The 22,207-nt window shown below is 33.2% G+C and overlaps 1 protein-coding gene across 1 annotated transcript in view; it reads right to left on the bottom strand.

Annotated features, from left to right (window-relative positions):
• Nucleotides 1-21,538, bottom strand: part of Sec31 (secretory 31) — a 36,039-nt gene extending 14,501 nt beyond the window's left edge. The window contains exons 1-14 of the mRNA XM_068761998.1: nucleotides 21,488-21,538; nucleotides 21,068-21,294; nucleotides 19,575-19,711; nucleotides 13,624-13,793; nucleotides 12,228-12,310; nucleotides 10,439-10,555; nucleotides 9,475-9,619; nucleotides 8,338-8,487; nucleotides 6,846-7,001; nucleotides 5,276-5,347; nucleotides 3,969-4,069; nucleotides 2,971-3,083; nucleotides 1,329-1,411; nucleotides 395-451 (exon numbers count right to left, since the gene is read on the bottom strand). Of these exons, the coding sequence (XP_068618099.1) occupies nucleotides 395-451; nucleotides 1,329-1,411; nucleotides 2,971-3,083; nucleotides 3,969-4,069; nucleotides 5,276-5,347; nucleotides 6,846-7,001; nucleotides 8,338-8,487; nucleotides 9,475-9,619; nucleotides 10,439-10,555; nucleotides 12,228-12,310; nucleotides 13,624-13,793; nucleotides 19,575-19,711; nucleotides 21,068-21,270 (1,587 nt within the window). The 5' untranslated portion in view covers nucleotides 21,271-21,294; nucleotides 21,488-21,538. The remainder of the gene's footprint in view (nucleotides 1-394; nucleotides 452-1,328; nucleotides 1,412-2,970; nucleotides 3,084-3,968; nucleotides 4,070-5,275; nucleotides 5,348-6,845; nucleotides 7,002-8,337; nucleotides 8,488-9,474; nucleotides 9,620-10,438; nucleotides 10,556-12,227; nucleotides 12,311-13,623; nucleotides 13,794-19,574; nucleotides 19,712-21,067; nucleotides 21,295-21,487) is intronic.
• Nucleotides 21,539-22,207: the final 669 nt, after the last annotated feature.

The raw sequence follows: 22,207 nt of genomic DNA, 5'->3' as shown, positions 1-22,207 counted from the left end.
CAAATAACTTACCAAATAGTCACATTGTATCACTGATCGTAGATCTTAATCTTATAACTCAAACACAACACTGAACTGTCGACATGGGTAGTACATCTATTTATACTACGGATAAGGTTCTAGTAAGTTCGAGATAGTACTCGGTAAGAATTTCCGAGAACTGTACACAAAAATTTATAACTAACTTCAAGGTCATGCTTGTTCACGACACTTCTTGATCTCAGGGTTCCGTGATTATTGTTCAAAGGGTTCTGTAACTCGTGTTTTGTAGCAATAATGACATATACTAATTAATAAACTATATATTTAACATTAGCATATGTGTGAGCGTGAATTAAGTATATACATGTGTGCGTGTGCATATGCTAGTGTTTGCATACATGCATGCACTCACCGATAGATCAGTGCTGGTGTCAGTTGAGAGCTCAGCTTCCGTCTCCGTTGACTCGCCCTGCCCAGTTTAGGGAAATCCCCGCAAGTAAATAAATGTTTAGCTTATGTTAGCATATGTTATGTACTAGCTAATCAAAACGTATAAAATTAACAAGTTAATTTTATTATTGGGTTATATTACAAACAATTTAATTAAACTAATGTGTATTAGTTAAAAATTAATGATCGGGATAAGTTGGTTTAGTGCTTTTCAACGTTGGGCCCACGTCTCACAGGTGGGTAATTGTTTGTTAAAATTTATTAACGTAGTAGGTATATTATTAACATGCGAATAAATAAATGAAAATAATCCTTGACGAGGATTTCGCTTGAATATTTTGATTTAATTTAATCTATATTTGACAAAAGGTGGTTAAAAGTGTTGCTGTGTGCGCAAGCGCATTTATCAGCGGGCTGGCGGGCGGTGCACTTCATTGCACGACTACTGCTGCATAGCGGAAATAGTTATATATTAGTCCCTTTCTTATTTAAGATGGACTTCCGCAAAGTAACGCCTGATTCCATTAAATACCGATTCTTATGAATTCTTACTGCCTATGCGGTTTTTCAGATGGTCAATAATTAATTTTTATACACGACATTATTTTTAACGTAAATTTATATCTTTAAAAATACATTTAACAATTTTTTTTACATTTAATAATCCCTATTTTAGAGTGGGAAGCCGAGTCCCAAAACTGGGGCATCATTATCTAAATTGAACAACGAGTTATTTTCTTTGGTAAAAAAAAATAAACTTTTATAATAATTTTACGTAAATCACTTATCCCGATCACTGTTAGAATACAGATAATAAAAAGCCATTTAGCCAGTTATATACAGACAAACAATATTATTTTAATGTCCCAACATATATATATATACTGTGAACTCACTCGGCTGAGAGCGGCGTCGTTTCTCACGTCGCTAGAGGGAGCTGTATTCTTGAACTTGGAGGGTATGTCATCTTGCTTGAACCCTATGGAAATATACATCTAAATATAGTATTATACCAAAATATTAGTAATTGATATTAAATAAAACTAAAATCATTAAAATTAAAAGTAAATACTTTAAGACTGGATTTGGATAAGTTATTATTTATACTAGTAAAAACCTTTGAGCTACCAGAAGCAATAAGATACGGTAAACCGCTGTCAGAATTTAAAAAGATTGTAAAAGAGCAATTCCTTGGCTTCTTAAACAGGATACTGTGTGTCTTTTGTTATTGATTTGTATTTATGTAATGCCTTTTTCACGTATATATATATATATATACGTACAACAACGTATATACACAAGAATATTTTACATAAAAATACATAAAACATTTATTTATGTGTATAGTAGTATATGTGTTTGTATGTATGTACACCCTAAACTGCCCTCTCCTTCATGTCTCTCATCTCCATCCAAAGGTTGTCTGGTAGAGATCGCCTCGAGCAATAAGACCTCCTTGTACCTCTATATGAATTGTTTTTTTTTAAGTTATCTATGGTGTAAAATAATGTGTAAATAAATAAATAAAATAAACACTGTGATACACAAGAGCAGAAAAAGGAAAGAATAATTGTTAATATAACAAATAAATACAAGGATGCTAATGTATATGGGTTATAGACTCAAAAAAAAACACCAAAAACAGAAAAATGAATAACAAAACCTTAGTTAATCATCATATCAGCCTTAAGATGTCCTCTGCGTGACACATGCCTCCTTCTAAAATAGCCATATTAACCCAACTTCAACTGCCCGCATTCAGACTTATTCCGAACTTATAATATTTACAGAGCGAAAGAGAAAGATAGTGGAATTGTCGAAAGAAAGAAATGAACGACAGATAATATGAAGTATGAAAGAGAAAGAAAATAATAAAAAAAATGTATGTGAAAAAATAAAATAAATGTAAACAAAAAGTCCCTGTCCCACACCAGATAGGGGGTACGAGAGGCTCCCAATAACGGGAGCCATATAAAAAGAAAAAAAAAAGAACTTATAATATTGCTTAAATAAATTTTGTTCAGCAGTGGACATCCTGGCTGATAATGATATTTTTGCGATGCACTTATCAAATTATGTTTAATTTCGAATAACTTGAAATGAGGGCAAAGATCTCTAACTAACAATGTGTTGCCGGTGATGACATACGGATCCGAGACGTGGTCACTTATGATTGATCTTATAAAGCCCAAGGTCACATAGTTACGCTGCGATATCGAATCAGAAATGAGATTCAATCATTTCATTCAATCATTTCATTCAATCGTTTCATTCAATAATTTCATTCAATCGTTTCATTCAATCATTTCATTCAATCATTCAAATCAGAAATGAGCAGAAGAGCTAAAATCACCGACATGATCGAAGAATTGATTGTCTGAAGTGGCATTTAACGGGACACGGTGCAACCGACGGACGTTGGGTTCTCGAGTGGCGTCTATAGACACCCAGGTCATAGTGGTCATCTTCGGGAGAAACCTTCGTGTTTCGTGTATCAGCTGGCATGTGCAATAAGGATAATGAAGATAGAGTACGAACCAAGCAAGTTGAGGACCTCGGTCCGGAAGGTGGGCAGGAAGCTGGCTCTTAGGAAGAACCATACGTATCGCTCGCCCTGTTCGGTCGCTGCTTCACCGCGCTCGCGACAATACCTGTACACGTTCGAATTTGGTATTTAAGATCACCCTGTATTTGATAATTACTAATACTTAAACACTATTGGCAGTCTAAAACATATAAAATTTTTAACCACCATCATAACACAAGACTAATACACTGTTATCAATTTAGCTGTAAAATGTCCACGGCTGGACATAGTTCTCCCATAGATTTCCAATATTCTAAATATATATAATAAAGCAACTTATCGGTCTAAATCAGCGATTCCCAAAGTGGTCTATATCGACCCCTAGGGGTCTATGACAACCTGCAAGCGGTCTACGTCAGCGAAAAAAAAAATTGGGAGTCCATGAAATGAAAATGGAGGTCCACAGACTGGACGTCATTAGCCGAGGAGATTTAAGACTAACCCTTACAAAATTGACGCCAAGTGTTGATGATGTTGATAATGTTATTATTAAAGCATCATCATTCATCCTTCTCACTAAAAATATTGACTTATTGGTTATGTTATTTTATTTATAGTTTATTTTATGTTTATTTAATGTTACGTATATTTTACATAACATATACAAAATTTCATTTTGATTAGTTTTAATTTAAATTCAATTAATAAATGTGTAAATTAACATGTGTTTTTACTTTAAGTTTTTAACACTAAAGTTCACTACATTTAGAAATTTACAGGAAAACAATATCAGGTAAGTAGGGGGTCTACCCAACACGGAAAAACATAGCAAGGGGTCTACAACAAACGACAAAACGTTTGGGGAACTCTGGTCTAAATAATGCAATGACAATGTCTGACATATGACAGATGATAGAAGAAGAAAGTCTAGAAGTACACCCACATTCAGCGGGGTACAGGTCAGGGTATCAGAGAGGTTTGCATAAATCCTCTGTAATTGATAACTCACTCTGCCAATTTCTCCGTTGCCCCAGGCTCCCTGCTCAATGTCAGACTTAACACATTGTCCAACTGAGCCGCTTTCTCCACGATCTCCGGATCGCTGACCACCTGAAAAAAAGGATTAAGATAAGCCTAGAAGAATATCAAACTATATGTTTAAAAATTAATTGCGTATTTCTTTAGAAATATGTGAACATTCTGTATCAAAATAAAAGGTTTATTCTCTATTCATTGTCCATTTCGCAACCTCACAAATGAGAAAATGCAAACAGTAGTAGGGGAAGCAGTGTTGACACATGACATATGTCATTACAGGTTGTTCCGTTCCATTAAAAATAAAAAACTACATTATTAAAATAACAATTTCCTTCAGCCTAGACTACTAAAATCATTAAAATTTTTACATAATTATCCTTACACTTTTCAGAAAGGAAAAAAGAAAATTGCGCAGAATCTTGAAATATTTTTGAACATATATTTTTTATTCGAACTATGCGCTTTTGATAATTTAACTTCTTGCATTTGAGAGTTCACTTTGAAATTCGCAAGAATGAAAGTTCTGATTGAAATTCGCGCGTATGACAGTTCACAGTGAACTTCCCGCGTTTGAGTTTGCTTTGAACTCTGTGCGTTTCGCTTTGAACTTCGTGCGTTTGAGTTCGCTTTGAAATTCGAACATATGATAGTTCGCTTCGAACTTTGCGCGTTTGACAGTTAGCTTTGAACTTCGTGCATTTGACTGTTTCTTTTAAAATTCGAACCTGTGACAGTTCACGGTTAACTTCCCGCGCTTGACATTGCTTTGACCTTCATGCGTTTCGCTTTGAACTTCGTGCGTTTGAGTTCGCTTTTAAATTCGAACATATGACAGTTCGCTTCGAATATTGCGCGTTTGACAGTCAGCTTTGAACTTCGTGCGTTTGACTGTTTCTTTTGAAATTCGAACGTGTGACAATTGGCGTAGAACTTCTCACGTTTGACATTTCGTTTAACCCTTAATAGCCTAGAGTTTCAATTTTGATACCAATCTTTTAAACCGAATGTTCACATTACTATTAGTTTTTTTTTATAGGTTGGCTGTACGAATTTTACCGTTGTATAATATTCTTTCCAATGAAATAAAATAAAAACTATTTTCCCTTCATCAAGACCCTCAAGCTAACACAGTAATATAAAAAAAATCACTTTCGTAAATCAGGCTATTAAGGGTTAAAACTGTATGCCTGCCAAAAGATATGTCAATAACTTCTGACAGCATAGTCTATCATGACAGCTAGTATATATATAGTATATATAAATATTGTGCTATATTACCTGGCTAATGTAAACCATCCTCTGGGAGGTCTCTTGAGGACATTTGTCGAAGGTCACCAGCTTGCCGCCGAACTGAAAGAGAAGATGTAATATAAAATGTGTTTGTTCATATAAAAATTGAAACTTCGGAATGTCTTGACAAATTGAATTATTTTTTCTGAACTCTATGCTTGTCAATCTATGGTCTCCACTCTTTCTTTAGATCCTGGCGGTCCCAAACCCTTGCCATGTTTTTCCGTGTAGGGTAGAACCCCTACTTACCTGATATTGATTTCCTAGTCAGTGCAAAGTAGCGAAGCTCTGAGACTGCGACTCTCATTTTTTTACAAGTTCAAAATGTATTGCGACCACAAAGCGAATACCAACATCCTATAACTTACACAATTTTACAAACATATATAATAATTTTTTTACTTCATAGGTACTTTTATAAATAATGTAAATGTTTTGATATTATAAGATGGTATGATGTAAGAAAATACGTACTATCAGTGTATGTGTTGAGATCCACTATCGTGGACCCCCATTTTCTTTTCATGGACCCCTAATTTTTTTTCGCTGACGTAGACCCCTTGCAGATTGTCATAGATTCCTAGGGGTCGATGTAGACCACGTTGAGAATCACTGATCTAACCAATATGATCACTTTCATCTTCAGATCATCATTTTCATCTCATTTCGTCTGATAGAGGAATCTTGTACATAGACCTGTTCATTGCAGTGTCTATGTCGCCAAATAGGCACAGGGTTAAACCATGTTTTAGCGCCATAAATACACATTTATCATTTATCTTTTTTTTATACTTTTTAGTGGATAATGGTACTTGTAAATTAACTAAGCAAACCTTTAAATGTATATAAATAAATAAAATTGTAAATAGTTTATAATTTTACTACATGCTTATGAATATATATACGGTATATATAGTAAAACTAGCTGATCCCGTAAACGTTGTTTTGCAAAAAAAATTGATATTTTAATTTACAAATAAAAAATAAGGGTTGATCGTAGAGGGGTGAAAATTTATGGTTGTATGTATTCTTGTATGCTGTACCATAAAAAAATAAAAACAAAATATTTCGTTTAAAAAATAAAAAAAAATTTTTATGTGTGAACAACCTTTATCACTTAGGGGTATAGAAAATAGATAGTAGCCGATTCTCATACCTACTGAATACGCATATAAAATTTGGTAAAAATCGGTCAAGCCGTTTCAGAGGAGTTCAAGTTCGAACACCGTGACACGAGAATTTTATATATTAGATTACATTTTTTTAAGTTTTCATCTGTCTGTCTGTTCCAGCCAATTACCGAAATGGTTGTTACTGGACTCATACTGGGAGGTAGCTGATGTAATAAGGAGTAATTTAGGCCACCTTTTATTTTCAAAAATTATTAAACGAAAATAAAAAAAAATTTCTTTGTTAAACTTCACGCGGACGAATTATTTGTGAAACCTTTGATTAGGTACGTATCACCCCCCCTGAATAACCTTGCCTTAAAATAATTTAAATTAATTGCGACAAATTTCGGTAGCAAGTCAAGTAGTTACGAGGTTTAAATAGTTACCGCAAAACGAGCGCCTGCTGGGCGACGCAGCCACCGCGGCGCACGCGTGGGCTGTGGGGGCGGTTGCGCAGGCGCAGATCGGGCCACGCTGGGCAGCGCGCCCAACGAGACCGCACCGCCGAATGACTCCAGCATGTTGCTTTGGTTCTGTGCACTCTGTTCAATCATATATATATATATATAAGGAGACAGATGACTTTTAACCTAAGACCTGATCCCGCATTCGGGGGACTCCGGCTTGAATTCGAGTGCCGGTCTGGCGGTAAAATCAGGGAGGAGACAATAGCCTCCTTGATAGGCGGAAAGGAAACTAGGAAAGAATTCCTCGCTTGTTGCAAGATAATAGTTAAAAACGTTAAACAAAAAAAATAAAAATCCAAATATACAATAAGAAATGTGATAAAATTAAACTCAAATGTGATATATAATGTATTATAGAAAATAAGTAAAAATGTAGAATAAAAATGTGAAATGTAAAAAGAAAAAAGGAAAGAATGATAGATAACAGAGCAAAAGGGTAAGAAAGTTGAAATGTAGCATGAAAGATAGATAATAGACCAAAAGAGAGAGTAAAATATGAAAGAAGAGAGACAAAATAAAAACTCATGCGAAAAATTAAATTGCAAATAAAGTCCCTGTTCCACCATAAATAGGGGTACGAGAGGCCCCCAATAGCGGGGTCATAAAAAAACCTAAGACCTGTTTAAGAGTAGAAGAGTTCTATAGCTTCTCTGGAAACCTCAGCTCGGGACACTACATTATATTGTAGTACCGGATGCAGCTGCTAGCTGTTAAATCGCTTAGCCAGGTGCCTCATGGAGTGACCCAGCTAGTCCAAAGACCCCCGATAAGAGGATCTCGGCTTAGACTGTCACTCATCTTGAAGATCGCAGATTCAAATGGTTTGAGGGTGCAGTGCAAAGGATTGCCTGGGGGAACCTGAACACGGGCCTTCCCCAAATATCGCCTCGATGACCAGACCTGGGCTTTCGAATCCAAAGATCTCCCACGACCTTGACCTTAGGTCTCCCCTACTGACTTCTTGTCTATCTACTCGTGGTCGCCACTCGAGAACCTTTCGACCTCGAATGATGTCGATTTCACAAGCGGTGTTCGCCACCCTCTAATACTTCAGAAGAACAATTGTTCGAGATATCCTCATTTCTAATTCCATCTCGAAGCAAAGTTACTCATCCTCCCCATTGCTCTCTGGATGACCGGAATTTTTCTTAAACGCCTATCGTAAATAGAGAGATAATTAAGTAAGAGAGAGAGAGAGATAATTAAGTAAGAGAGAGAGATAATTAAGTAAGATAGAGAGAGATAATTAAGAGAGAGAGATATAATTAAGTAAGAGAGAGATATATAATTAAGTAAGAGAAAGAGATAATTAAGTAAGAGAGAGAGAGAGATAATTAAGTAAGAGAGAGAGAGAGATAATTAAGTAAGAGAGAGAGAGAGATAATTGTAACAGCTAACAGTAGACACTGACCGGCTGTGTGTGCGGTGCTGCGAGCAGCGCGTGGACGGCGACCTGCTGCTCGAATGATGCGCTTGCGATCAGCGCCGGGTTCCGAGGACACCAAGACACATCGAACATCCACGCCGACTGGTGGCTGACTTCCACCACTATCTCTCCACCCTGATGATTACAAAAACAAACATTTTATTCATCACAGTCGCAATATATACAGGTTATCACTTGCCGTATACGGAAGACAAAGAGAGATATATTAGATAGCGTTGAGAGAATAAAAAATCACCACCAGCAATATCTCCTTCCTCATCATAAATGATGGGACTCATAGTTCCAGCGATATTTTAAAAAGGCAAATAATGTAATAAAACAAAATAAAAATTAATTATAATAAGGATAAAATACAGTCATGAATAACAATTTAATTGCAAATAAAATTCATATTTATTTTCAAATGAAAATTATAAATGAAATTGTGTAATGTAAAAAATTAAAATTGCGAAAAATTATGCGAGATGCCAATAAAGAAATTATAGAAATAGAAATCATCTGACCCCCTATAACAGTTAAGATTCGCGTTATAGGAAAACGCGTTACACAATCTCGTTAATATGAAGTGTTATAAATCCTTCATATGACGTTGTATGAATTCCTCGTATGAAATCATATAAAGCCCTCATATGAAATGTTATAAATCTCGCATTTGAAGTCGTATGAAGCCTTCATATGAAGTCTTATGAAGCCCTCATATGAAATCATTTGAAACCCTCATATAAAGTTGTAGAAAGTTACATATGAAGTCGTATGAAGCCCTCATATGAAGTCTTATGAAGCTTTCATGTTACCCCACATATCGTGTTACATACAATTCAATCGTATTTAACTTCTTAAAGACGGTTTAATCGATTTTATAAACATACAATTGCCAGTGTGCATGCATAGGCGATATTTACCATGTACATCTCGATATAGATTTCACGGTTGATAAATATACTAAGAATGATTTAAATGACCTTGATTTCCTTATGTTTTGAAGTCAAAAGACTTCAAGTAATAATTTTTACTTAACAACTGCTCTAGCGGCAAATAAGTAAATATTTTCATCATCACAATATAAAGGATGATGAAAAACGGATACAAAAGGATACTCACCGGTTTAGTGTTATTTGGATTCCAGCAAATAAGACGGCCATCTTTGCCAGCGGAGAGCAGAAGATCAGGATCCTGTCGGCACCACGACAACGACATCACTCCCTTCTCGTGACCCTCCAGTGTGACCAGGGGTGAGGCAGCAAGCCTTTAACATATTAAACGTTTGTTCTAAAATCAACATTATGTACTTTATAATAAAGTACTTTTTAAATCTTGGCGACTTTATCACAGGTCTTGAAGAAAGAAGTTTTTAGAAAGTGGACAGCAGTATCCTCTTAGTACCACACTTCGATCGCCAACTCTTCTGCCAATTTTGGCGAGTTGGACAGGCTAGATCAGTGTTTCCCAACGCGATGGCAATTATATTGAGGAGACAATTTGAAATTAGACTCGACACGAGTTTAACCATGTCACACAGGAGTCGTAAGAATTTTAGAAAAGCGGGGATGGAACATGACAAAAAAAAAGGTTGGAAAATTCTAAGCTAGATTGAATCAACATAGTTAGTGGGCGGTGCACATGGCACGTGCAACCGATGGCAGTAGGGGCCAAAAGGTTCTCTAGTGACGACCACGGGCCGGTAGACGCGACCAGGGTAGGCCCTCCACTAGACCGACAATAGATAAGGTTGCAGGAAGTCGCTAAATGTGGTCAGGGAAGTGGCAGTTGGCAGTGCACATCACTCGTGCAGCCGATGGCAGTAGAGGCCAAAAGGTTCTCGAGCGACCACCACGGGCCGGTAGACGCGACGAGGGTAGGCCCTCCACTAGACCGACAATAGATAAGTTGCAGGAAGTCGCTGGATATAGGCAGCACAGACCCCATGCCTGTGCCTTGAAGTGGGTGTCCATCAGCTGAAAGTAAGATTAAAACTGACCCCAACGCAAATAGTGGAAAACCAGAACGTTTGCAATAACAAACCTAAAGATATGATATGAAATAAAAAAGTATCAAGAAAGTTCACCTGAGATCCCATAGCTGGATGACGGGTACTTGATCATCTTCAGATGCGATGCAGAGCTGGGTGGCCACCGACGGGTGCCAGGCTAGGGAACGCCATCGCGTACGCGATTGCGAATCGCTGCAATTAAATTTATAGTTCAATTTTAATTCTACCCATATGGACTCCGAAACTACTCTACAGATCTTAACTATTATACATACTTGGTTATTGGTGCAAAATCTTTAAACGAGTAAATATATTGCATATCTCATAGAAAATTAATGCTTACACCTATTTCCAATCATCCTGTATATTGAACGTCAATGCAAAATGTCAAAATGTCAATAATTATGCAATATGCAAAATGAAAATGTCAATGTGATTGCCAAAATTAACAGCGCCCCGGGGACGACAAATAAAGCCAAGCGATCAAGGTCTAATAGAACACTAATTTCTTTTATTAAAAATAATGCATGTCCATTAAAAAGCAAATATAAAATCAAAATGCATGTACTTTGTACACTATATAAAGTGATCACTCAGAGATACGTGACACTAATATATCTTTTCTATTGGAATAAGACAGACCAATAACATCAGACAGTAAACTACAGTAAACTCTACAAGGCACATGTAAAAGAACTTATTAAATAATAATAGAATGTAAGACAAGACTCTAATGTATTAAAAAGTCTAATCTAAACAAATGTAATATCAAAAGATAATGTAAAAAAAGGTAAGAATAAAATAAAGATTAGAAATAAAAATTTTACCTAGCCACCTATGAGTAAAAAAGATGAAGAAAGGAAGACGATGAAAGCAAGAAGGGATGAAAGAGCAAAAAAAAATTGCAAGATGTTGTGAAGGATAAAAAGAAAGAATAAAAGAAATTGAGAAGAATGAAAGTGAGTGTAGAATAAAGAAAAAAACCTTAAAAAATTATTTGTAAATAAAGTCCCTGTCCCAAACAAAACGGGGGTACGAGGGGCTACCAACAGCAAGGTCCATAGAAAAAAAAAACTCTACAAGGACAGACAGTAAACAATAACTAACTTTATTATATTTTATTCCGAATTTAATCACTTTTACTCACATTATATATTGTTTCTGTAACCATTATAAACTGTTTATGAGCGATATATTCAGAACTTTAAGGTTTTTATAACAAAACACCCTGTATATATGTATAACCGTCCCTCAACCGTGAACTAAGGAACATCCTTTAATCCCATTGCGGGTGTTGTGAAACCCATTCTTAGCAGAACTCTACTAAGCGAAAGTAAAATTTCTACCAAAATATCAAATCTCTATGTCTTATAGTTTCAGATATATTGTGATGAGTCAATATATAGGTGGAAATCGCATGCATATACAGATAATTTCCTTGATAAACAAATGGTTCAAACTAGATATTTCGAATTTTCTTGATTTTATTATATATAGAACACAATGTAATACTGTGTGTAATCTTCAGTAAAACTATTATCATCATATCAGCCATGGGGCATTCACTAACGAATGAAGCTTTTTCTGTAGAAAAATATGTAGAATATATCGCCTTCATTAAAATATGTGGAATATATCGCCTTCATTAAAAATGGGGAATTTCTTGCCTTCATTAAAAAATGAGGAATATATCGCCTTGATTAAAATATTGGAAATAAATCGCCTTAATTAAAAAATGGGGAATTTGGGGCATTCATTAAAATATGGGAAATATATGGCCTTCATCAAAATATTGGCTATATATCGCCTTTATTAAAAATGAGGAACATATCCCCTTCAGTTAAATATGGGTATCATATCTCACCTAAGTTTCATAATAGGTTCATTCTTTCTTAAATCCCATACAACGCATCTGTTCGCAAATGTTGAACCCAAAATGTGTTGCACCTGAAAACAAAATTCAATTTTTCTTACAATTCAATTATTATCATTAATTCTAGAATTTTTATTAAATGATAGTTATACCCCTGTCTACATGTTGCTGTTATGCATCTAATTAAAAATAAAAAGGCTTTTTAGGAAGACTTTTTTCATAAATTTTTGTTCTAGCATAGTTATCTCTATATTTAATGGAATCAGGCGTTACCTTGAGGAAGTCCATTCTAAGTAAGAAAAGGACCAATATTTAGCCACTTCCGCACATGCAGTGGTAGTCGTGCAACAAAGTGCACCGCCCGCTAGCCCGCTGATAAATGCGTATGCGGCAAACAATGCGAGTTACACAACTGCCATCGTTAAACCACTCAACACGTGTTTCACCCCTCCACAGGGCATCTTCAGGAGTTATGTTACACCGATTAGTGATTAGACTCTGTGTTTAGTCCTTTTCTTACATAGTTATCTCTAGTCTAGTTAATTGTAATTTTGACAATGTCTCACAGAAACTTATCTTTAATGCAACAAAATACAATTAGGTGATATGGTAACCTCCTATGTCCACCCTATGTTGTACTACTGTACATATACGACTGATGATAGCTTTTTTGTTGGTTGCAAAATTTATTTCTATTCCTAATTTAAATATGAATTTTAATATTCTGAATTTATTAACTAAATTTTCATGTATGACTTAAATTTTTTTTTATAAATATTTAATTATATTGATTATTGATTTAGTTTTATAAATACTTTTATAATGTGTATTTCATTATTACTTCTTGCACAAATTTTTTTGGGGAAAATATATTTTTTTAACAATGTTTACCAAGGAACTTATCTAGTGTGTAAAAATGAGTTTAGTGTACACAGATGTGATATTACTCTTGTTATTGTATTAAATTTACGATTAAGAATACTGAGTAGTCAAGTAATTGTTTAAAAGAAAATTATTTAATCAGGTGTAACATATATTACCTATTCGTTATTAAAATTTTGTGTACATATAAATACATATGTAATTGTCAAAGCGATCATAAAAAAACATCCAACATTTTGTGAGCTTAATATAGCCCTATATGGTCATAAATGTGTAATTATGTAAATTAAGTACAGTATCGAAAAAACCCTGTTATGCTATTGTTCAAGCGAGACAGATAACTGTAACTAGTTGTGTGACAGAGTCCACATTCTTTTGCGTAGATATAGAGCCGACGACATCAAGGGTTTGCTGCCCCTGACCCAAAATGAGTGCAGTGACACTTGGTTGAGCAAGCCCTTTGAAACAAGACAATCCATTGTTAATTTTAAAATTTTAAAATTACCTGCTGATTCCAAGCCAGACCCTGCACATGATCATACGGTTGGTTCTTGTTGCCTGGTGCCATAGGTTGACTGGTGTTGTTCAAGTCCCAAATGAAGATCTCACTCTCTGAAGCTCCCGATGCGAGCAGGTTCCTTTGATATGGGTTTATATCGAGAGCTGATACATGACCTGTGGGTAAACAAAATTATGTCAAATAAAATAGGTTCAAAAATGATTGTACAGTTGAAAATAAATTATGTTCTTTGCTGTTCATCCTAAAAGGTATAAAGAGTGATTACATGTATAAAGCCTTTAAATGGGTGAATGTACAAACATAAAGCTTTAAACCAGTGATTACCAAAATGGTCTATATCGATCCCTAAGGGTCTATGACAGTGATTCTCAACCCATGTGCCGCGGCACTTTTGTGTGCCGCGAGATTTTAAAAATGTGCCGCGAAAAATTTAAAATATATATAACACATATACAAAAAAAAATATTCAACGTAAATATTTATATATTGAACCAGCTAATTATATTTAATTTACAAAACGCTTTTCTTAATCCCTAATTATGATAAAGTCATGTTTATGTATTAAAAATTGTCTCAAGTCTACCACACTTGTCTTTTTCAAAATGAGCATGTTGTTTGTGTGATATTTTAAATTTACATGATTTTCCATTGTAATACTAATCTACCCTTTGTAAAATTAGAAAAGTATTTGATTCGTATCCTTATTAATTTGTTGGCATGTAGTTTCGATAAAAAAATAGGAGGTATATTGACTTTGCAATGCACGTATTCTTTGATTTACAATATCTAAGACTTTTCAGATTTTATTCCATTCGATGAATATTTCTGTAATTAAAAAAGTTTGCTGTTTATATCTAAAAAAATCCCGAGGTTTGCTGCTAAATTGTTTCACGAATACAATGGCAGCAATTATTTAAATAAAATTCGATTTTATGCATTAAAAATTGTATTTGTGTGAAAGTTATATAACTTCATAAGGGTTATATTTTTCATTTCCATAAATTACAAATGGTTACAGAATTTGTATATTTATAAATTTAAATTTATATATTCTTCGATTTTTTTGACAGTATTTTTTTTGTTTTTTTCAGACCCCTTAAAAATGGACAAATGGATAAAGAAAAAAAAGAATAATGATGATGATGATGCAAGTAACAATAATGATGACATATACGACCAAAGTAATGAGTGTTCCTCTGTTTTAAGTGAAAATAGTTCTATTTTAAAAAAGTATATAATTCCTAGAAAATATAACGACAATTTTTTAAGATTTGGATTCACCTCATCGTTAGAAAATAACATAGTAGTCCCAGAATGTATTATATGCAATTTAAAATTATCAAATAGTGCTATGGTTCCTAGCAAACTTCTTCGTCACTTGGTTACCAATCATCCCTCTTTATCAACCAAAGATAAGAACTATTTTAAAACGTATCTTTCAACAAAAGTAAAACAAGGAAAAAATTTTAAAAAACAATTTTGTGTGTCCGAAAAAGCTCAGTTTGCTTCTTATGAAATCGCGGAATTGATCGCAGTAAAATTGAAGCCCCATAATTTAGCAGAAGAAATTATATTACCTGCTTGCCGTAAAATAGTCAAAACGATGATTGGTGAATCAGCCGATGTTGAAATTTCCAAAATACCCCTTTCTAATGACACTATACATCGCAGGATAAAAGATCTATCAGAAAATATCGAGCAGAATACTACAAAAAATCTTCAAAATTCCTTTTTTGCAATACAAATAGATGAAACCACCGACATCACAGGAAATTCTCAGTTAATTGCATTTGTTAGATTTATCTATGAAGATGATATTATAAATCAATTTTTATGTTGTCGGGAGCTGTCAAATTTTACAACCGGGAAAAATATTTTTGAAGTAATTAATTCATATCTAGAAAAAACAAATGTCTCTTGGAATTTTTGTATTGGAATTTGCACAGATGGTGCACCCTCAATGACCGGGCATATTAAAGGATTTGTATCTTATGTAAAAGAATTGAATCAAAATATAATAGTTACACATTGTTTTTTGCATAGAGAAGCTCTTATAACAAAGTTCCTGTCACCAGATTTAAAGATAGTTTTGGAGCAATGTGTTAAAATGGTAAATTACATAAAATCAAGACCATTGAAAAACAGATTATTCAAGGAACTATGTAAAGCAATGGAGTCCAAGTATGAATCTTTGCTACTCCATACTGAAGTAAGATGGCTATCCAGAGGAAAAGTCTTATCTCGGGTTTTAAAATTAAAAAAGGAAATGAAAGCTTTTTTTGAACAAAATAATAATATTGAATTTGTTGAAATATTAGAAGATTTAACATGGACAACGAAACTTGCTTATTTGTCAGATATTTTTGTCATTTTTAACAGTATTAATTCAAGTATGCAAGGTTCAAATGAAAATATTTTAAATTCAACTGATAAGTTGGTGGGGTTAAAAAGACAAATTTCTTTATGGAAAAAGAAAGCCCAAGAAGGTAATTTAGAAAAGTTCGAATCAGTTCCTAAAGACGGGTATAAAATTATTAAACAAATTGTTCTTGATCATTTGACAACATTAGAGGAGAGAATTGTTTATTATTTCCCGGAATTGGATATTAATAAGTTTGATTGGGTTCGTAACCCATTTCTAATTACGGACACTGCTGTATTTGAGTTAACTTTAAATGAAGAAGAAGAGCTTATTTTGCTTTCAACTAATCGAGATTTAATTTTAAAACATTCTGAAGAATCACTTAATACATTTTGGATAAAAATCAGATGCATCTATCCACTTTTATCTAGAAAAGCTTTAAATATTCTATTACAATTTTCCACATCTTATTTGTGCGAATTCGGATTTTCAGCATTAGCCAATATTAAAACTAAAAAAAGATCAAGGTTGTTAAATGTAGAAGACGATATGAGAGTAGCATTGTCATTTTTACGACCAAATATAAATGAAATTATCGAAAAACATCAAGCTCAAATTTCTCATTAAAGTAGTTTAGTTAATTAGCTTTTAATTTTATATCGTTAAGAAAACTGGCCATTTTGTTGTATTTTTAGATTATTTACATATAATACAATTTTTATGGTTCTTTTTATTCAGTTTGTCATGCCAACAAAAAAACTTCTGTTGGTTTTTTTTCTTTATGTGCCGCCAGATTTCAGAATAGTTAAAAATGTGCCGCAGGTGAAAAAAGGTTGAGAACCACTGGTCTATGACAACCTGCAAGGGGTCTACATCAGCGAAAAAAAATTTGGGGGTCCATGAAATGAATGAATATGGGGGTCCACAATAGTGGATCTCAATACATACAATGATAGTACCTTTTACTTACATCATGCTATCTTATAATATCAAAACATTTACATTATTTATAAATAATAATATAAAGTAACAGACTGGACATCATTAGCCGAGGAGATTTCAGATTAACCCTTACAAAATTGACGCCAAATGTTGATAATTTATTATTAAAGCATCAGATTCATCCTTCTCACTAAAAATATTGACTTATTGCTTATGTTATTTTATTTATAGTTTATTTTATGTTTATTAAATGTTACATATATGTTACATAAAAGATACAACATTTTATTTTGAGTTTAATTTAAATTCAATTAATAAATGTATAAATTAACATGTGTTTTTACTTTAAGTTTTTAACACTAAACTTAACTACAGTTAGAAATTTACGTGAAATCAATATCAGGTAAGTAGGAAGTCTACCTGACAAGGAAAAACATGGCAAGGGATCTACGACACAAAAAAGTTTGGGGAACTATGCTTTAAACCAATGGCATGAATTTGCAATCACCTCTGTATGAACTGATAACATGGAAATATGTTACATTATTTTTTTTTGTCTATTGGAATTTACAGACCAGTAACTTCTGGCAGTACAGTCTGCAAGGACAGATAAACAAGAACTAATTGTAATATCTAGAAATTCGAATTAAAAATCACTTTTTTACTATAATTTCATTACATTATTTATTATTTCTGGAATCACAGATTTCTGGGTAGGGTGTACCATATATTAATTAACAGCAAATGACCTATACTTTCACCCCTTCCTTTAAAGGTTTTTCGTCTATAATAAAAAACCATGTTTAAATGGTGTACCAAGTTTTTATATGTACAAAAAGCAGGTATCAAAATGAAGACGTGCTTTGTTCAAATAGACTATTATATGCATTTAATAACCGTCAAAATACAATGTAGACGGAAGGCAGTTCTGCTGAGAAGAACCGGTGAGAAACTCAACAGTTGCTCTTTACAAATATAGTTTTATAGAGCGCTTGACAATAATTAGCTTTCTGAGAGAACATCAACATTTATTATATTAACATTGGTGTAGTATTCTTTGATACAATAATTACACTCTTTTTTAATATTACTTTTAAATCTCTCCAGTGGCAGATCTAAAATTGTAGAATTTTATTGTACATATGTATATCTTGTGCCATAAATGATTTATTTAATTATTGAAGACGAACTAGGAGTATATAGCCTAATTTAATTCCTAATATAAATACTGTATTTATCACTGACAAACAAGCTGAACATTATTATAGATATATTGTGATGCAACTGTAAGAATACCAAGTTGATTGAAAATTTCCTGCAAAGACTCCTGTGCTTCCAATAAATGACCCTATTGACTTCATTGCCTAGCAGCTAAGTTATTTAAACTTTGTTGAGAAAAACATTTATTAAATAATAGTTCAAATGAGATTTGACAATGATTCAATGTTCGGGAAACTGGCTGCAGATAATGTTATCAAAAAATAAATGTTGACTGACCAATAGAGATAAAGTTACTCATAATATAGGTTAAAATGGCAATCATTGACATTCCTCAATGGGTTATAATTACAGAATAATTTTTTAATTTGGATTTTCATACCAGACAAAGATTCTTATAAAATTTAAGCCAGTCACAGTTGTATAGAAAAAAAAACATACATAAATATGTTCTAGTATTAAAAGATATTATTTTATGTCTTGCAATAACAGTTTTAGTATAAAATTGAACAGTAATTTTTAAGAATTTCCCTCACTACTTTTAAAATTTTCTTTCTTGCAAAAACTATCCTCACATGTAAATTAAGGTATAAATATGCACAACAAAACCACAACACACACCAGATTATTTGGGAGAAGTTACATAGCAAGTTTGCGGTTGTTCAAGAAACCACAAGGATGTTTATGCTCAAGATTACTCTACAACATTCATTTGGGAATGAGGAGATTCATAGATAAAACCAATGTAAACATAGTGCAGCAAGTTGGCAGATGCGCAGGCCATATAACACATAAAAAATGGCCGCTAGAATCTCAAGTCTCTCAAGTAGAGTCCATGGACCAGGGAGTGCATCATAGGATATCCAACTACAGGGTGGGAAGATGGCCTTGTTAAAGCCTATGACCAGCAGTGGACATCAGATGAAATAATTATGATTATATTATTACACAATGACATCCAATCACACCACTACTGTTTCTGAAGTGATTTCTGATGTATTCGCTGTCAGCCTGGAAGGCTTTTTCAGCTTCATTGGAATTGATTTATTGGAATGGAAGGGTCCAATCCACGGGCCAATTTCTACCAGTCCTATTGGAAATCTCTAGGGTAGAGCTATGAATAATAATGGACAACTAATTGCTAAAATGATGATAATGGAATGTGAAGAGAGACATAATTAGTAAATCAGCACATATAAACAAAAATAATGAAATGACAACCATACCAGTATACTGACATAGATTACAAACTGACCTAGTCTTTGCTTTTAGTAAGTATGTTAAAGAGCTTTTATATCACATGAAAAATTCAATATTTTTTAATATATTTTCCTAAGAGGGACGGTAGAGAGCTTGATAGTTATCAATATTGGCTATTAAGAATCTGGACAATTTAAAAGGCTATATGACTTACCACTGTGCTTTGAACTACTCCCAACAAGTGCATCTCCTGAATTGCTCAACAACTTCTCCGAGTTATAAAACTGGAGCAGACCACCATCACATCCTCCAACAACCACTCCAGCCCCTGACCACACCAACTTTTGAAATCTGCAAATAAATTTATGTATATTTCAAATTGTTGGACACATTAATTTTTTATGTATCAATATTACATCAAAATGATTAATGACACTATGAAATAACTCGTCCAGAATAGAGTTCATAACTTAAGACCTAAAGGTCATCCAGCTTTGTGATGGATTGGTCCCAGACTAGGACTCGCACGAAAATGACACTGAATCCTTGAACATGAAGTGTAAACATGCAGTTGGAGATTATAAGAAGCATTATGCTGTACAACATGGTTGCACAGACTTATTAAGACTAGGGGCCACTCGGGCAAATCATGAACTGATGGCGGGCCGATGGCCAGAAGTGAAGGTAATTAATTTTTTATATTTTATTCTGGAATAGAATACAAATTATTTTTGCTGTCGGCAGGCTACCAGTATTTGACCGTCGGGCCGCGGTCTGTGCATCCATGCTATACAATTTCTATGATCATAGCTGAACTGCTTAGAACGCACATTTAAAATTGGAAACATTAATATAAATATAAATATTTTTTATCCTTCTTTTGGTGATGTGTCCTGGTGAACATTAATTATAATTAGGACTCTTTTAATACTAGATGCTGCAGCTAAGACCAGCTCAAAACAACTGTTCTGCTAAGAGCATTTAACTAAAGACTAACTTTTATTTACCGCTAGACATATGATTTTATACTTTAAAGTTTTCCCCAGAAATTTCCAATAGGAACAGTCCTTTTTTTTATTCCAAATTTGTTGAATATTCTGATCCCAAAATTCTCAACCATTAGATCATAGCAATGGGAATATATCAATGCCTGAGTACATACACATATAATAGTAGTAATATACTGTTGAATAAAAACTGCATTTATGTTAATTGACAAGGAAATGTGAATGTAGCCTGTTGACCATATTTTCAGAATAAAGTATTTAAATGACAGTAAATTTTTTGTGCAGTCAACAACGATAATAAGAAAATTAGGCATTAGAATTATTAATTTAATTCAAAATGTATAATAAAAATTTTATTATAAACATACAAAATCAACAAAAATATGACTTTAGCTACTTGCATTATAATTATTATCTAAATCCATTTCTTTTTTGCCTTCTGTGCTAATCTACTATCAGTCTGATGAATATAAACAAATGTGTTGAAAAGAGTATGTGAATAAAAAAGTTTTTATTACCTTCTTTTACATATGAAAAAAAAACTTGAATATAAATATAATACATTGAGTTAAGTTTTTTGTTATGTACATTTATTCAAATACAGTGTACGGACTAAATTTAATTGAACACTTCTTCAATAAATATATGTTTTCGACCGAATCATTGAGATAATGTAAATAGTTATGAATGAAACACCTACTTATGTTGTGTTTGCAGACTGGACTTCAATTCTAAATCCATGCCGGGTTCCTCCAAGTTCAATGAATAGAGTTCCAGGAAGGAGTTTGAACTGAAGGACGCATCGACTTGCTGAGCCGCCGTACCGGCAGCCAGCATGATCGGATGCTGCTCCGCTGGCGACCAGCTCACATTCACCGTCCTCTTCAGCTCCTTAATCTTCATTTTTAAGCCACTATTTCACTGCAACTAACAGTAACTTATATGACAAACAAACCGGAGACTAATGTTCTTTGGAATTATGTCACCTCTATTGATAGAAAATACACGGTCTCAATAACTAAAATTATCAGATATAAATAATCAATGAAAGTTTGGAACGATATAAAATATTTTTCTAACTAGAACATGTGTAATTACAAAGAAATCTTCAAATATTCACCATAAAAACACCGAGTTGGCACTTCCAACGTGGCTGACGTAAATATTTCCAATTTGACAGTTTTTACTACTAAGATTACAGACTAAAAATGTCTTTTAAAATATCTTAAAGCATATGTAATATAAAAATATAAATATTGTATAAGAAGCAATAAACAGATCGTTTATTTGATAGTAAATATTTAAAACAACTATTAAATGTTACTTTTGTTTTTTTTAAAGCACGCTGTGCAGTATTTTACCTTGTACAATTAAAGTTTACCGTAGCATAGTTAGCGTTAATTCATTTAATATATCAGCAGTGACATACAAATTTAAGTTATTTAAACAAGTATAAAATTTAAACACAGTTTAATGACAGAAATAGATGCTGCAAAAATAACACAACACGGTATTCAGCAAAGAAATGTATTTAAATTTTGATAAAGGCTTTTAATTATTTCTTTAAACAATCCTGACGTAATATTAAATTTTATATTAAATATATTAAATGTTATATCAATCAAAAGGTACATTTCATTAAATGCTCCCAATTTTACAATTTCCATAGCAACGTAATAAATAATTTTCTTATTAAAATTCCTTGTAGTCATATTTAATTATTAAATATATTCTGCAAAATTCTGGCAGCTACAGAAGAAATAACAGATAATGAAAAAAAAAAAAGATTAACGACATTTATCACATAAATACTTGAAGATTGAGAAAAGGGATTTATAAT

The sequence above is a fragment of the Battus philenor genome, unplaced genomic scaffold (assembly GCF_028537555.1).
Source record: "Battus philenor isolate CCGP_79_NKW_IND1 unplaced genomic scaffold, ilBatPhil1.0.hap1 SCAF_15, whole genome shotgun sequence".
Lineage (NCBI taxonomy): Eukaryota > Metazoa > Arthropoda > Insecta > Lepidoptera > Papilionidae > Battus > Battus philenor.
This window is presented reverse-complemented; position numbering and strand designations above follow the sequence as displayed.